We start from the raw sequence: 17,299 nt of genomic DNA, 5'->3' as shown, positions 1-17,299 counted from the left end.
ATGTTGAGTGTGACATTGTACAACACTAGCATTATGGTGACATTGAGCAACACTGAAGCGGGGGCATTGAAACCGAATGATGTGCACAAAGCGGAATAAAAAACCGGACAAAATGGTGTACATTAAAGTAAATTGAACAGCCACTGATTTCAGAAACTCAAACACACTATTCACAAATTATTCCCTCCTTGCAAGTAGGGAACAAGTTTTAAGAATGTGGGCGTCATTGTTAGATATTTGCATGTGTAAATGGAGTCATTGTCTTGATGCTTGGCCATGTGCACCACATCGACGCCATTTCTGCAAATATCACACTAGCTGACCCTCTCACTCTTATGTAAACCAATGGAGTACAATTATATTGACTGCGGCTCCAGACAGCGCACTAATTGTAAATTTTCAATTTGAGATTTATGCTAAAAAACTGTCAATTATTAATGGGAAAACACGGCACAGACGTGCAAGCACGCTTTGACTATACTTTGACACTAAGTTCGTAAATTTATCGCGTTTTTTTCACGTGTAAACAAATTTTCAATGCGGAGCCAACCTCAGTACCTGCAAATGCGAGAACGCACTTATATTATTACAGTGTTGTTAAGCGAGCAGGTAAAATAAATATCGAATACAGTCGTTTAAATAAAGGACGGTAACGATTAAGAATGTATTTTCAAACATAAGATCATAATTAATTTTTTTAATTGAAATTAATTAAGTAAGCACTGTAAAGTAGCCTTTAGTTTGTACTCGTTAGCAAGTTGATAGCTTTACTTGTATGACACAAATATAAGGTGCTTTAATAAATCGAATGCAATTCGATAACAAAGCGGCAAGCTAGGAGCATTTGTTTATGGCACAGGCGGCCTGGAACTGTCGAATTTACAACTTATATAAAGGGAGTTCAATACAGGACATTTTTTATAGATACTTTACTTCAAATTTTAATGATTTTATAACAACTAAATCCGATGAATGAAAATATACAATTTCGAGATGGTAAGAACTAATTTATAATCATGTATGATTTAAAGACTAACGCTAATGGAATGTGAGATGTGTTTAGATTAGACTTATTTTGCAGTTAATTACAAGTGTGCCGAAACGGCTGTTCATTCGATAACGATAAATGCTTCCATTTACTTTGGCAGCGAGGCGGTAAGTTTAAACTGAATATTTTCGCATGATTGCATCGCAATTGCGAACTAAAGTTGCGCAATTAGAACGATTGCATTTTGTGCAAGAAAATAAAAGAGCAGACGGGGGCCCAATTGTTACTGGCAAACTCGTTGGCCGTTGCCGAACGACACGACTCCAAACAGCCACACAGTATTGGTGTTGTAGTATATTATTTCTTTTTATTTTTTGTTTTTTTTTGTTTTGTTTTGGCCTAAATCTGTAGGCCTTGAGGAATCGTCGAAATCGCTTCGACTTGTTTACTGAGCGAGTGCGCGCAGTTGAAGCGGGACTGGCTCTAAACTGCAACACTGAGAGGCAAGCAGCAAAGCAGCAAGAAGCTGACTCGAACAATAGAGCAACCGTTGCGGCGGCGGCAGTGTTGTTTCGTCTTTTGGCCCATACAGATGTGGGCAGCGCGTGTGCGTCCGTTACTTTTTTGTACATTCTTGTTGTTTATTATTTAAGCTGTTTTAACAATTGCTCGGCTGCGCTTGCTCTTTTCGTTCAATTGCATTTTGTGTTCTGATTTTGTGCTCCAGAAAAAACCAACAATCAAGTGCTACGCAACACTACTTACCAAAAAAAAAAACAGACGCGCGCGCGGATCTAATTTTTTTCGGCTAAGCACACTGGAGGAGGTTAGTTTGTTGTTATTGGTGCTGCACCTTGCGCCCGGTTCCCCGGTTCCCCTAAAAGCTAAAACACCACCAAACACTTCCATTGAGAAACAAGCAAGCCAAGAATTGCACTGTGAGTGTGTGTGTGTGTGTCTATGTGTGTGTGAGTGCTGAGAGCGCGCTGCAGTGTCTGTGTGTGTGTGTATTTTCTTGTTAGAATGCACCTTGTGGTATTTCAAAATCTGAAAATTGCCAAATACAAACGCCTTTCGGAGATTGTTGCGAAATATTCCAGCTGCGCTGAAGGTAAATTCAGCAACAAACAAACACAAGGCCCATTGTTAATGTTGTTGTTGTTCTTACGAAAAATCCAATGTGGCTATTTTAGATGCTTAAATATATATCTATGTATGTATGAATATATATTTCGAAAGGCAATATTTGTGTGTGTGTGTGTGTGTGTGATTGGATCACTTTAAATGTGGATTATGGGGCAGCCAAGGGTACCGACAGCTTCTGCCTCTGCCTCTGTATGTGCTTCTGCTTCTTGCTTTCCAAAATGTTCCCACACATACACATATACTTCACACATACACATTTATGCATTGGCCAACATTTACCTACGTCACGCCCACCTGATTTCAGTGCAATCGCGTTGGCCCAGTTAACGGGCGTGCGCCGCGCTCCAAGACAAAATACTCCTACAAGGTCGATTGCCTCTTTATACACATGTATGTATGCTTTGTATGTATGTATGTGTGTGTGTTTGAATGTATGTGTATTTCTATACCAGTTTCTAAACTTGCCGCAGCCAGTTTCAATTTCTACTGGGATTATCTATCTGCTCATGGTGCGGCTGCTGCGCTGCTTGCAGGTGCTGCTTGCTTGGCTTGCCCGCTGCGGCTCACTCATTACGACTGCGTCTATTCGTTTCTGTCTGTCTGTCTGTCTTTTTACCTATTCGCATCTGTGTGTATGTGTATGTGTGTGTGTGTGTGTGTTGTGTGTTTGACCCGGATGTGGGTGTGGGTGTAGATATATATAGCAATTCATGCTGTGAGTCTCATGGACAACAAAACGGAAAAAAACAAAAACAAAAACCAAACGCAACGAAATGAAATGAAAACAAATTCAAGTTGGACACATTTACATGCGTGTATGTTTGTGTGTGTGTTTGGTTGTCTTATTAGCTGCATATGGGTTTACATTTCAGTACATTTGTGACACACACACACACACACACATATATATACATGCACATGCACATGAATTCGCTCCCAACATTTTGCACAAACTGACGCACACAATTTCCCCCAAATGTACACATACACTCGCACACACATATACACACACACATCACACACACACAGTCAACGTGTGCGAGAGCTTGCAAAAGATCTATCGCATGTAATAACAACTAACAGTGCTCTAGTTGAGTGTGCCATACGAGAAAATACCCTGTAATCGACTTGAAATTGCACCAAGGCATATTTGCACTTATTTATATCTTTCTCTCTCTCTCTCTCTCTCTGTAAGTAAATTAATAAACAACGGAATTTTTAATTTTTAAACCTTTTTATATTATATATATATACATGTATATTCCTTTGTTTATTAATTTACTTATAGAGAGAGAGAGAGAGAGAGAGAGTTTAAAAATTTAAAAAAATATATATATATGTATATATATATAATATAAAAAAGTTTAAGAATTAAAAATTCCTTTGTTTATTAATTTACATACAATGGGAAGGAGTTTAGCATTTGGAATAAAGGCAAATAAAGCCAAAGCTTACACACTATGATAATTATCGAAAGTAGTGCACAAAAAGTGAGATTAAAAGTCTAAATTTATGGATTTTGGTAAAAAGAAAATTAAATTAAACCTTATTTCAATGTGCAGAAATGACGTCGATTCAGCAAAATATACAATTATTATCACCGATCTGAAATACCCTCTGATTTTGTTCCAAACATTTCCACAAATTACGCATACCCATTGCACTGAAAATGTGTAGGATATTGTGTATAAAAACGGGCGCAACTTGGCGCACGCTTCCCTCGCTTCCCTCGCTGCCCGCTTCCTTCTTCCTCTTCCCACACTTCAGTTCCTCCTTCAGTTCGTTTCTAACCATGCCGTGTGCTCAATTCACACACATACAGCCCGAGTGTGTGAGTGTGTGTGTGTGTGTGTGCAAAAAGCTCAAATTGTGCATCTATGACACCCGCAACAGCAGAGAACTGCAACTGCAACTGCAACTGCTCTGTGGTGGTGCAATAAACGAACGCATATTGCGTTGGCGTTGTCGTTGACGTTGACGTCGCTGTTGACGTTGACGTTGGTGTTGGCGTTAGATGCGCTGAGCTGCTCTGCTCTGCGTGTGATGCCCGGATGATGGTAGCGACAGTCCGAGGTCGCACCGTAGGTAAACTCAGCAGCCAAATTACAAAAATAAAGCAACAACAGCAACAATAACCAAAAACAACACACTCTAGTTACTATCATGCGAATAGGCCGCAGTCGCAGAGCGCTCTTCAGGCCCACTACCAACTAAACCTGTTGACCTAATTTCAAATTCTGCTGCTTGCGCCAGTCGACTGCGTTTTGTTGTTGTTGCTGTTGTTTTTGCTGTTGTTTTTGCTGCTGCTGCTGCTGCGGCTGAGAGCTCGAGCGCGCCAACGATTGGCAAATCTTTGCACAGTGGCGTCGCTTCTTGGAGGGATCGTTGTGGATAAATTGTGTCATGATTTAAAGTGTTTGTCCTTGTTTTAAAAAACAAAAGTACAATCAAATAAATATAATTAGTAAATATAATATAAATATAAATAATCAAAGTAAGATATTTCAAAAATTTGTTTTTGATATTAATTAATGTTTAGGCATTAATTGATTAAGTTAAACGTGTATTTTTGCGTTATATGAAACTTGCATAAAAAATAAATTACACAAAGAAAAAATTAGAAAGACATTAAAAGTGTTGAATAACACTCTTAAATAATAAATTACTTTGCAATTTGCTGTAAGTTTAATTTACTAACTTCTAATCGGCACCCCCTGGCGGCCAAAAATGGAGCGGCGACTACGCCACTGTCATTTCCGTCCCAAAACAAAACAGAAACTGAGACTGCCAGTCAGACAGACAGTCAGCCAGAGACGCTCGCTAGCTGGCTGGCTGTCATACACACTCACACACAGCGACACACACACACACATACATATATAAGCGAACACACACATTTTGTACTTCCACCAGCTATTGCAGTTTGCTTGGGTTTCAGTTCGTTCGTGCGCGTCGTCGACGACAGCGCCAATAAGCGGAATCGGAATCGGAATTGGCATAGGCATCGGCATCTCGGCGACGGGATCGAAATTCGGAATCGGGAGCGGAATCCAAGCGACGCGTCGTCGACGACTGATCCAAAGAAGAATTCGCGCGTAGTGAAATTCGTGGGCAGCGTTCGTTGCGCAGGTGTTTCGATCAGCACCCACAAAAGAAAAACTCAACGAAACTCAACTAAACGAAACTCAACGCATAAACAAATGCAATTTGCCGTTGGCAACATAAACGCAAGAGCGAAAAGTGATACAAAACATAAATAGAGTGCGAATTAGCGTGTGAGTACAACAAATAAATACCACAATCTTATTGGGAAGCCCAATAATGTACATACGTCCCAGTAACCACAAAAAAATACATATTGCGGTCGCTGCCTGCCCCAATGGGCCGCCGCCGCAAAATGCTGCTGCTGCTGCTGCTACTGCTCCACTTGTCGTCGCAGTGACGAAACTTGCATGTGTGTGTATGTGTGTGCATGCGTATGTGTGTGTGTGTGTGCAGAGAAAATCAAGTGAATCAAAATGAGCGTATAATTAGGTCAGCAGAAAAAAACAACAAAAATTATACGCCAGCCAGTGCCACTTACCAAAGAGAGCGAAGAGAGTGCGATACGAAACGAATCGAAACGAAACGGAACGGAACGGGTCGGGAGACAGGCCATTAATAATTAGAAACTGATTCACACCGTTTTATTTTTTAATGGTCACATATCGAATGCAATGCAATGCAATTTGTACAGCAATTAAAAGAACCAATAAGAAAGTTGTGTACTGTTTCTGTACTGTTCTGTTTTTTGTGTGTCAACTGCCATATGGCATTTGTTCGTTGCATTTACATTTTAGCAGCAGCAAAATCAGCAGCAGCAGCAGCAACTAAATAAAAAACAATGCGCGCCGAGCATAAACAATAAATGCATGCCGCATGTTCCACTTGCTTCCCGAATTCGAATTGGATTGCTTGCTCTCTCTCTCTTGCTCTCTCTCACCTCTTTTACTCTCACCACGTGCAAGCTCTTGCTCTCGCTCTCTCTGGCTTGCACTCTCTTTTGCTCTTGGCGCTCAGCTGAGCAATGTTTGACGCTGCCCCCAACTGAACTATTTCTTTTACGCCTTTTTTTTCTTCTTCTGCTTTTGCCTGCTTTTCTCGTTTGACGTTGTTGTTGCCATTTGCTTGTTGGCCGTGGCAAGTGTTTCGCAATGAGCGCGACGGGCGCTGTTCGCTGCTGCTGCAAGCCAAAATGAAATCATCGTCAGCGGCAGTTGTTGTTGTTGTTGTTGGTGCTGCTACTGCCGCCGCATTGGCATTGATGGGAGGGAAATTCCTGTTCCACTTTCTATTATGGGAGTAGCGTCGCTGCCAGCGTCGCTGTAATAAAAGCAGCGACAGCAGCAGCAGCAGCAGCAGCAAAAGTAGCAAAAGAGCACGTAGCATTTAAGTGTGTCAGGCGTGGAAAGTGGTTTGTTTCTCTGTCGTCTCGATTGTGTGTGTCTGTGTGTGTTTGTTGTTCTCGTTCTTGTTCTTGTTCTGATTCTTGTTGGCGTCGCCAAAGCACATGTCACTCATAGTCCAATCAGAAACCAAGTCGCGACTTATTTGGGGGGGAACACTTTGGGAATGGTTCGGTTCAGAGCGATGAAAGCCAAAAGCAAAAAGCCAAAAAGCAAAAGCAGCAGCAGAGGTAAAAACAACAACAAATAAAATGAAATAAAAGCAAGGCAATAGCCGATCGACCGACTGACTCATTTCTTAGCCCATGAATGGGGCCATAAGCGTGGAAAAAGGGAGAGAGAGAGAGACAGAAAGAGAAAAAGAGAGGGAGAGAGACTTAACCTCATCTTGATGCCACTAGAAAACCGGTAGATAAAATGCTGTTAAGGTCAAATCTGTTATGTGTTTGGTGTTTTGGTGCGCCAGCTGCTTTTGCCTGAGTTTTGCATATGATTAGGCAGCAGCATTTATGCTGATGAACACACAAAAGATGCCTCAATGCAGTGATTTATCCACAGGCATTCGAATTCGGCTTCCAATTCGAATTTGAATTTGTATTTGAATTTGAGTTTGAGCTTTAAAATGCCATGCAAAAAGATATATTTGGCCTACAAGCCAGCGTCGCAGTCGACGTCATTAAGGGCCCTTAAATTGTTCCAATTATGTCTCTGCCGCTGCTTTCCGTGCGTTTCGTGCATGTGTGTGTGAGTGTGTGTGTGTGCGCTCTCATTTTGGCAGCGGGCAACTATAAACTAAAGCAAAGGAGCTCCTTACATTATATACCCTGTACCCTGTACTCATTAAAAATGGGTTGAGTGGGAATGATGAGGATGAGCTTAGATTAAGTTAATTGATTAAGTGGGATTCTTAGATCTTAGATTACGTAAATTAAGCAGATGCATCGAGATGTGTTCATCGATCAAAGATTTCCTTTATTTTTTTTCGATAGCATTTTTAGTGTGTCCAAAATATGACTTACTTCCTTTGCGACTATCTCGAAGATTATTAAAGTTATTGGATGCCCTTCCCAGAAATAAGAAAAAAAACCTAATAAATGATTTACCTGCTTGGCTATGCTTACCTCCCAAAAACGTAAAATCAAAAGTTATTCAGCAAGCAATTTGATCGCAGTTTATACCCAGTAGAAGTTCAAAAATGCATACAGGATATCCTTTAGTCGAGCACATGCTACTAGGGCACTCTGGTTATTTCACCTCGGTTTGAGTTTCAATATTTTGTGTAGTTTTTCTTATTTTCTGCTAAATTGGGAGCAGTGAGTGAAAATGCGGGACACCCAAAGGGGACAGCCAGGCAGTCAGTCAGTCAGTCAGCAAGCAGCGCTGCCAGCGACGCTGACGGCGACACCGTAGATGTGGTGTGTGTGTGGTGTGTGTGTGTGACCCAGTTGCTGATTTAAAACTTGACCCAATGACTCCATTGGGCAGCTAACTAGCAAAACTATCAAACTACCACACTACGCTCGCATTTATAATGCCAAAAACAAAAACCAAAAAAATAACTCAAAAGCACCAAAAACCCCAAAGCACCTCATAATAATTACCCATACTCAAAAGGCAACATCAGCTTTGTATATATCTCTCTTTAAATGTGTGTGTGCGTATGTGTGTGTGTGTGTGTGTGAGTGTGTGTTAATGTGGCTAAGCGCCTGCTTTGACTCCACTCAAAGCCAAGAAAACAAGAAGGAAAACTCTTGTTAGGTGCATTGACGAAGTTAAAATACCCTAGTTCCTATTGGAATACCTTTATTTATATATTCTATATTAATGCTGATTGGATTTGTATAATGCAAATAGGAAGCTTACAAATTTTGTGGGGCAAGAATATAGGTTTTACTCCAGCATTTATTGATTGTTTGCTGTTATTTATGTGGACTAAAAACAGTTCACAAATTAAGAAAATGCTTTCAAAAATATACCTTTTAAATTAAATTAAAATTAAAGTAAAAGTAAAAAATTAAATTATGTAAAACTAAAAGACGGTATTTAATATATAAATTTAAAATGAATAAATACAATAAAGCATTTAATAAATCTGGGGGTATTCAAATGTAAACTGATCCAACAGCAAAGGTTGCCTGAAAAAAACCCTGAAAAATAAATATATACATAATTAAATGTAAATGATTATTGATATAATGAACTTACTAATTTATGTACATAACTCCAATGCAAAATGGTTCAATATTTGTTGCAAGGATTGGGAAGAATCAGGGGAAACCCAATTAGACCAAATATTGTTAAACGTTGTAGCTTGGTAACAAGGAAAGTAAAAGATTGAAATGTTTCTTTTGGTTTTAAAGAAAGTTTTGAAAAAGTTAATCCGTTTCAGATGATGATCGAATTTTTATTGATTTAGTTTAATTAAATTGGTTTTTATGGCACTTTAATCAGAGTAAAAATAGAGACATCATTTTTATATAATAAACTATTTAAATCATACAGTTTCTGTATATAAGTTTTACATAAAATCAGCTTGTTATTAAGACAACTAAGAAAGAAACAGATTCGGTATCTCTAAAAATATTTGTAACAACTTTGATTTGGCCTGATGATATTATCCATTTCTTGTGCATGGATTTAAAAATAATATATTTGTTTTTTAAATGGACACATAAAAAGAAAACGAAAACAAAAAATCACACTTTAAGACAACAACATAAATCTCAAAAATATATATAAACATATATAAAATCCTTTTTTCTGTTGTATTTTTTTCTGCTCAATTATACACACTTACAGTTCAGTCTTCCGATTTATTGTCATCTGCATAACAATAAAACTCTATTAATATGTGTCTTTAATCTCAAAGTTCATTAGTGTAACACATTTCTTTATAAAATGCAAATACAGCCCGTTGCAAGGGCATAGATGAAACCTGTTATGTATCTTTTCATTTTTACATTTTTTTTTGAGGGCGCAAAAGTGTATTTAAAATGATATTTACATAAATATGTCTGTTTGTACTTGAAAATAGGCCTACAGCAAAAAAAGAAAAAAAAAAATAACCTAACCAGAATGATGAAATGCCACTCGCCCTCAATTTGCATGACCTGCCCCAGAGTTGAATGTGGATACACATATGTGTGTATTACAAGTGATGAATGTGGATACATGTGTGTGTGAGTGTGTGTGTGTCAAAATGGGGGAAGGGGCATCACTAGCTGATGATGATCGTCCATGGCTATTGGCTTTTGTGATCTCTGACTAATGCTAATGCACAATTCAGAGCCACAACTATTTCAAGGTCGCATCACAAATTAGCTGCAGCGAGCAACAAGCGAACCAACTAACTAACTTGGCCCAAAACGTGTGTCGACTCGACTTCGTTTCACAGCACTTTGATTCATTTAGTTTTGGCTTTAGTCTGAGCCATTAACTATCCTAACTTTGACCTATTGAAAACCCATCTTAACATTGAGCATCAGTTTTCTGCTTTGTGTTTAATATTTTTGACTGACTTCTATCTGTGTGTTTCTGTGTGTGTGTGTGTGTATGTGTGCGTATCTATGTGTGTAGCTGCTTGCATTTGTTGTTGTCGATTTGCCCACCTGCAAGACAAGTAATTGGCCTCAATAACTTTGGTATTTTGATAGAGACAGCCGCCAACAGTCGGCTGCAAAGCGGCAACGACAGCCGCCCAAAAATGGTTACAGCCCAACTGTATATTCGTATATATACACATATATATCTATATATATATATGTGTGTGTGTGCATTTTTTGGCTCTTGTCGTTCTTGGCCAATTTGCCGTTTAGTTCGAGTCACCAAATATTGCAAATGGCCGCTGTTTGGTTACTCTCCAGACGCTGACCCCGATTTCAGTTTATTACTTGCAACTTTGATGCCATTTTGGAAATTGCACCACTCAAATAATGCCTTAAACATCTGACAGATTTGGCAGCTAGTCTTAAAGTTAATCTCAAAATTAAAGTTGTGTTTCAATTGGGAGAGATATGTTTTTTAAAAGTACTTTTCTTTAATGTGGAAGTACTTTTCTTTAAATTATTGACTAATTTTTATACATTTTTGAGTATTAGAAATTTGCAATTGATGCAGGCCGAATTAGATCCATAAGGTATATATATTCTTGATCAGTATCGCAAGTCAGGTCAGTCCATCTGCCTGTCTTTTTCTAGTGTCTCAGTTTATGTAGAATCTGGCTGTGTTGCATGACTATATCATATAGCTGCCATAGGAACAATCGGTTTAATGACAAAATTTATTATATGAAACATTTTTTGTTTAACGAGATAACTCAATCAAATTTATTCAATATATTTGTTATTGGGTTTTTTACATTTGCACAAAAAATCAGCGAGATCGAAATTTGTTTAATTTATTGCTTTCATAGGAACAATTGGTCGAAAGATGAGTTCTTGTATAAAAACTGTTTTACTTTTAACAATATATCCAAACCAAACTCATCAGCTATGCATGATTTTTTACATACATTTATTATATCTTGGACTTTATTCATATTTCTTCTATTTATTATATACTTTCAATTTACGCAAAGCCTTTTCGTTCTCTCAAATTGCAAATGGGATCAACCCTGATTTGAAATATGCGTGTATGTACGATATATATATGAATATATAATGGATATATACAACAAATTGAATAAATAATATGTATATTTTATTACACGAAAAGTTATTGCTACAACAAACGTGCAACTTTTTGATGCTAGCTGAGCTGAGATTTTTTATATTAATCAAGAAATAATATAGACAAAATATTAAAAATTGGAATTATTTTGAGGCGTATTGAGGTTAAATGAATATAACCTAATATTAAATATGTCTTGCCGTATAAAGCTTATCGGGTCAACGTAGCCTTCTTCTATTAGCAGCGCTGTTGTCTACCAACTGCAGGGCCAAGCTGTATTGGGTGCTCATAGAGTCCCCTTTTATATAACAGTCTCTGAACTCTGGTAATCTGCTCATGTACTCATTAGGAATCTTTAACTGTTCATTGGATGGTTGCATTGCTGTGAATGATATGGGGCAGTTGAGTCTCGTCGATCAACCTTATTCTGGAAAATCTGTCTAATTCCGCGATGAATAATGCCGGCCAAAAATTGAATCGCATACAGGCTTGAAGACTGCTTTTTAATTTGCTGTCTTATTGTGCAATCCTAGCTTCGGCTTAGCGACCACCACCTGTATTCTGGTTGTATCTTATATGATTTAAACAACCTTCCGTTTCAAACACTCAACGAGTTTCTATGCCTGCGCTGCTTAAACGGGTTGTGAATTGCAAACGACAACCAGCAGCTGTTGTGCACTTTTCATCATCCACTGAATATGCATTATACTTTGATACCGAAGGTGTCGCTGTATATTGGTTTTGTACAATTCTGTCTGTCTGTCAGACATAGTATACAAATTGGAGTGCTACGTCCACTAGGGGGCGCTAGGAAATCGATAAAATCGATATTCACAAATCGATAAAGCCACAAATCTCCCACAATTTTAAGACTACAGTCACTAATCAATTTGGTAGGTAGGTTGTTGGTCATGTCCTTCAAAGATTGGCATACGCCACGCCCACCTCCGCCGTCCCCCGTCCCTAAAAATTGTAAATGACTATATCTTCCGCAGTTTTTGAGTTAGAGCCGTCAAATTTGGTATTTTTATTACTGGTGCCTTTGAAAATCGATAACAAATTTGAATGGCCACGCCCACACCTGCGCCCATAATCGCCAATGCCGATATTCGGAAAGTGTAAATCGATAAATCCGCATATCTCCCACAATTTTGTAGATAGAGTGACCAAACTTGGAAAGTAGCTTGCTGCTAATGTTCTCTAAGGATCGGCGATTTTTTTGGAACACGCCCACACCCGTCGCCCCCATGAACTTCGGCCCTGAAAATATGAAATCTGAAATGCGCATATCCTTCACAGTTTGTAAGCTAGAGTCACCAAATTTGGAACCTATTTTACTGGTAACTCCCCTCAAAGATCGATAAAAAAATTGGATGGCCACGCCCATTCCGCCTACCCAAACCGATACACCTCTTAGTGTAAATCGATAAGACCATATTTTGCAAACAACTTGAAAGTTAGTGTCAAAATTTAAAAGGTATATTGCTGGGAACACGAAACGTTCTCTTGTTTTTTATTCATCTTTAATTTGAAATTTTAATCACTAATCAATCAATCACTAATCAATTGCTAATCAATTTGAATCACTTGCAGATGGCCGAAGCGATTAGCTCAGCAGCATCTAACAGTATGGAGCTGGCGCTCAAGGACGGGGTTGGTGGTGGTGTCAGTGGCGGTGTCGGTGTCGGTGGTGGTGGTGGACTACTTGTGGATATGACGCCGACAACAGCGGCGCTGTTGCATCACAATGCGCTCGCATTGCGCAGTTTGAAGGAGGCCGCCGTGGCTGCTGCCGCCGTATCCGCCTCAGCATCCGCCTCGGCATCCGCATCGGAATCGGAACAGCCGGAGTCGCGTTCGCTGGCTGGGACGCCGACGACGCCAACGAATCTGAGCACAACTGGGCCGCATTCGCCGCCGATGACATTCCGCTGTGAGCGTTGCGACAACTTTGAGACGAGTTCGCGGGCCACGTTGCTGCTGCATGTGGTGCAGTGTCTGGCGGGGCAGGTTGCAGTCGCGGTGCGACTGAAGAGCGAGGAGCCCGAGAATATGAGTGTCAGCCACATGGACAGCAGCAGTGGCGGCGGCGCGAGTTGCAAACAGGAACAGCAGGCCCAAGATGCCACTGGCAATGGTTCCAGCTCCTCGGCCAGCTCCTCGCCGGCTGGCAACAACAGCGGCGGCGTTGGCAACAGCAACAGTGGCACCAACAACAACAACAACAGCAACGGCAACAGCAACAACAATGCGTCACGCAAAGTGTTCGAGTGCGATGTGTGCAACATGAAGTTCTCGAACGGCGCCAATATGCGGCGCCACAAGATGCGGCACACGGGCGTCAAGCCATACGAGTGCCGCGTCTGCCAGAAGCGTTTCTTTCGCAAGGATCATTTGGCCGAGCATTTTACGACGCACACGAAAACGCTGCCCTATCACTGCCCCATCTGCAATCGCGGCTTCCAGCGTCAGATTGCGATGCGTGCCCACTTCCAGAACGAGCATGTCGGCCAGCATGATCTGGTCAAGACGTGTCCGCTGTGCAGCTATCGTGCCGGCTCCATGAAATCGCTGCGCATCCATTTCTTCAATCGTCACGGCATCGATCTGGACAATCCCGGGCCGGGTGGCACATCCTCGCTGCTGCTCGCCCTCGAATCGCAGGCATCCGCTGCCGCAGCAGCCGCCGCCGCCAGCTATGTGTCGCCAGCATTGACTCAATTATCCCAGCAGCAAACGCAACAGCAATCGCAGCAGCAGCAGCAACAGCAGCAGCAGCAATCTTCTGCTCCGGCGAGTCATCAGAGTGATAGCGGTGAATCGATGCGTTCGCTGGAGAATGCAACGCCACCGATGCACTTCCTTACGCCGCACGTGGAGATCTCAACGCTTGGTGAGAGCGTCAATACGGAGCTGTTCAATGTAAGTGTTCCACTGACCACATGCCTCAATTTTCTGTCCTTTTGCTTATGAGCGCTCAGCTGATTTGCGTTTTGCGTGAATCTGCTTTACAGGGCAACAACCACAGCAACAACAACAACAACAACAATCACAGCACAAACAACAACAACAACAATGATCTGGATTCGGAGAAGCTCAAGGAGCACACTTTGCTGCTGGGCGCTCCGCAGGATTTGCCCATGGATTGCAAAGCCACGCCCATTACATCCAGCACCACAGCGACAAGCTTGAGCAGCAAGAGCCATCCACAGCATCATCATCATCACACACATCATCATCCACACCATCATCATCATCATGAGAATCACATAACGCCTTCGATTAGCCTCATACCCATCAAGCAGGTGAGCAGCAGCTGAAATTGCTGATATCTCTGTTATTTGAAATAACTTTGCAACTCTTATTCAGGAGCCGCTGCTGGAGGATGTGGACAAGAAGGAGTCGTCGCTGAATGGCAGCGCCAGCTGTGATCCCAACAGCGACAACGAATCAGCTTCCAACAATAACAACAACAACAACAACAGAATCACCTCACTGATTAAGGTTGAAAATATTCGTTTTGCTCTCGATTCGTTTCAGAAAAAAAAATGCTTTGAATTTTAGAAATTCAGAAAGTTTATCTCTAAAAACAAAGATTTTTCTATTCTTAATTTCAGTTTATATTTTTCTAAAATTTGTAAAATTAATTTTTGAGTGTTTACATTTCTACTTTTTAGAAGTGCATTTCTGAATAATAGAAAATATGTAAAAAGAAAATGAAAAAAAAACACTTTTTAACTTTTTCTTTTTTGATAATTTTTTTTCTTATTAAGAGAGTAAAAACATTTTTTTTTTTAAGAATTAAGATTTGTATTTCAAACTTTTAGAAATACATTTCTCAATAATAGAAAATATTTCTAAAAAATAAAAATTAGTTTTAATTTTATGCAGATTTTCTAAAATTTCATGCGATTTTTTTTCTGAGTGCAACTGAATTGGGCAACACTCGTTTTATATATCTATATATACACAAGATCCAACTAAATCGAAACTTTGTAATCCTTGCACAGGTCTCGCCACTGAAATCGCTGCTGCGCGAGGATTTAAAGAGACGCATTTGCGCGAAGGCGAACAATCGGATCACGAGGAACGCCACGCCGCTGGAGCATGAGCTGCAGAGTCTGCCGCAGAGCATGATGAATGGGAGTGCGGTGAGTGCGAGTGCTGCGGCAGGTGGCGCTGGTGGCGCCAGTGGCACGCCGACAGCGACGCCAACAAATGGCAGCAGCTCGACGCCCATTTGCAACGGAACGATAACGTCGACGGGGCAGGAGAGTGAGCTGCTGCTGAATCGCAAACAGATACTCACCTGCCATTTCTGTGGCATTGAGTTCCCAGACGAGACGCTCTACTTTCTGCACAAGGGCTGCCACTGCGAGAGCAATCCGTGGAAGTGCAACATCTGTGGCGAGCAGCTGAACAATGTCTACGAGTTCAATGCGCATCTACTCAGCAAAAGCCATCAATAGCAGCCACAGTTTGCCGGCAACTGACACTTGCCGGCCACATAAACCAATACATATATGTATATATATCCTTATATATATATATATATATATTTATATATATATATCGAGTGTAGCTCAATCTGAGCTGATCAATGATTAACAAATGAATTAGACACACACACACGCAACTAGTTTAAAAAGAAATTATTATTAATGTTTATATACAATAATAACAAAACAAAAAACACAACAACAACAATGAGAGCTACGTAGTTACCTAATCCCACACAACAACAACAACAATGATTATTGATGAGGATATGTTAAAAAGAGATCTTAGAATCAAATCAAAAGTAACCTCTTTCCCCAAAAAAAAAAAACATATATAAATCCTGTTATGTAGTGTTAATTATGCAATTTTTTAGTCTGTAGTCTTGTGTATTTGATAAGTATACAACAAAAAAAAAAGAAAAAAGAAAGAAAGGCAATAATTAACAATTTTCCAGCCAGTTTAACTGGCAGGTTTGCTTACGTTCTACGTAAAACGTAACGTTCTTACGGCATGCGTAAGCCAAAACGTCAGTTTTAGTGCATCTAGGCAACAAGGCGCCTCAAAGGCGTCCCATGGTTTTAAACTAGGCATTTCAAATATATATATATATATACCATATATATATATATAAATCCAGACAGCTAGACAAACATACATATATACTATATATATTCGTATATATGTGTTTAGGGAGTGGTCGCTTCTCCAATTTGTGAGCAATGATAATAAGAATAATAATTATTATAGAAATTCCAACTTTGCTAAATCAAAAATGAAAAATGTATGTTTTTTGTAGACAATATATTAAAAGTTATGATTTTTATAGACCAATTTTAAAGAATTTTCAAAAATATTTAAAATAAATGTTTTTTTTTTTAAATTAATTTTCAAGCGACCATTGTAATAATAAAGGAGTATATATATATGTACGATATATATAGTATATAGTATGCACACTTTGTTTATATACTCTACAATATATATATATGACCATAACTAATGTCTTTCAATTTGTTATGTTTTTCAGAGTTTATAAAAATAGGACAGCAGTAAAAGCAAGAAAAAATAAGACAAGTTTAATTATAACCACAGATACATATATACAAACATATATAACTACCTTTATATATATACAAGATATATATTCAATATACAGTACGTTTATCTATAGCCAGGATACACTGTTTTAGCAATCAATCACACACACACTCACACACACACACAGCGCTTCGCGAGAGATAAAATAATTTAAGAATTATATATTATTATACTCGTACCTTTTACTTAGCTCCTAGTTAAACTAACTTATAAAACTTACAATAACAATTAAGAAGTGAAAAACAAACGCAAAAGAAAAACATGCAGAATCACCAAGAAAAACGACGCTTTTCAAAAGCCGTCAGTTTTCTACTTATTAGAAAAATCGCACAGTGCTGCTCAAAAGATTGCATACAACAAACGACACTGTGTCAAAAGCGAAAGCAAATAAATCATGTATAAACAAAAACAAATGCAAATGTGATACGAAATTGTTGTAAATAATTGGTTAACA

General features: G+C 39.4%; 1 protein-coding gene across 3 annotated transcripts; it reads left to right on the top strand.

The window, feature by feature from the left end:
- Positions 1-981: 981 nt before the first annotated feature.
- Positions 982-15,906, top strand: LOC6560278 (DNA-binding protein Ikaros). Of its 3 annotated transcripts, none has more exons than XM_043214328.1 (5): positions 982-996; positions 12,841-14,169; positions 14,262-14,552; positions 14,617-14,751; positions 15,258-15,905. In XM_043214328.1, the coding sequence occupies exons 1-5, from the start codon at positions 994-996 to the stop codon at positions 15,714-15,716; spliced, it is 2,217 nt and encodes a 738-aa protein (XP_043070263.1). In that variant the 5' UTR covers positions 982-993; the 3' UTR covers positions 15,717-15,905. The 3 variants fall into 3 exon arrangements, with proteins under 3 accessions (XP_043070263.1, XP_032591051.1, XP_043070262.1); XM_032735160.2 differs by lacking the exon at positions 982-996 and adding an exon at positions 1,597-1,814 and having other exon boundaries at positions 14,229-14,552; positions 15,258-15,906; XM_043214327.1 differs by lacking the exon at positions 982-996 and adding an exon at positions 12,708-12,724 and having other exon boundaries at positions 14,229-14,552; positions 15,258-15,906.
- Positions 15,907-17,299: the final 1,393 nt, after the last annotated feature.

The sequence above is a fragment of the Drosophila grimshawi genome, unplaced genomic scaffold (genome assembly GCF_018153295.1).
Source record: "Drosophila grimshawi isolate 15287-2541.00 unplaced genomic scaffold, ASM1815329v1 contig_1369, whole genome shotgun sequence".
In the NCBI taxonomy this organism is placed as follows: Eukaryota; Metazoa; Arthropoda; class Insecta; order Diptera; family Drosophilidae; genus Drosophila; species Drosophila grimshawi.
The sequence above is the reverse complement of the archived record's forward strand: the minus strand, read 5'-3'. Positions and strand labels throughout refer to the sequence as shown.

What these genes read in the sequence shown, in the direction of transcription:
- LOC6560278 (XM_032735160.2), top strand. Translation starts at nt 12,841, where the DNA reads ATGGCCGAAGCGATTAGCTCAGCAGCATCTAACAGTATGGAGCTGGCG. An exon ending in TCAATACGGAGCTGTTCAAT is followed by an intron (nt 14,170 to 14,228) that starts GTAAGTGTTCCA and finishes ATGAGCGCTCAG; the next exon opens with CTGATTTGCGTTTTGCGTGA. An exon ending in GCCTCATACCCATCAAGCAG is followed by an intron (nt 14,553 to 14,616) that starts GTGAGCAGCAGC and finishes ACTCTTATTCAG; the next exon opens with GAGCCGCTGCTGGAGGATGT.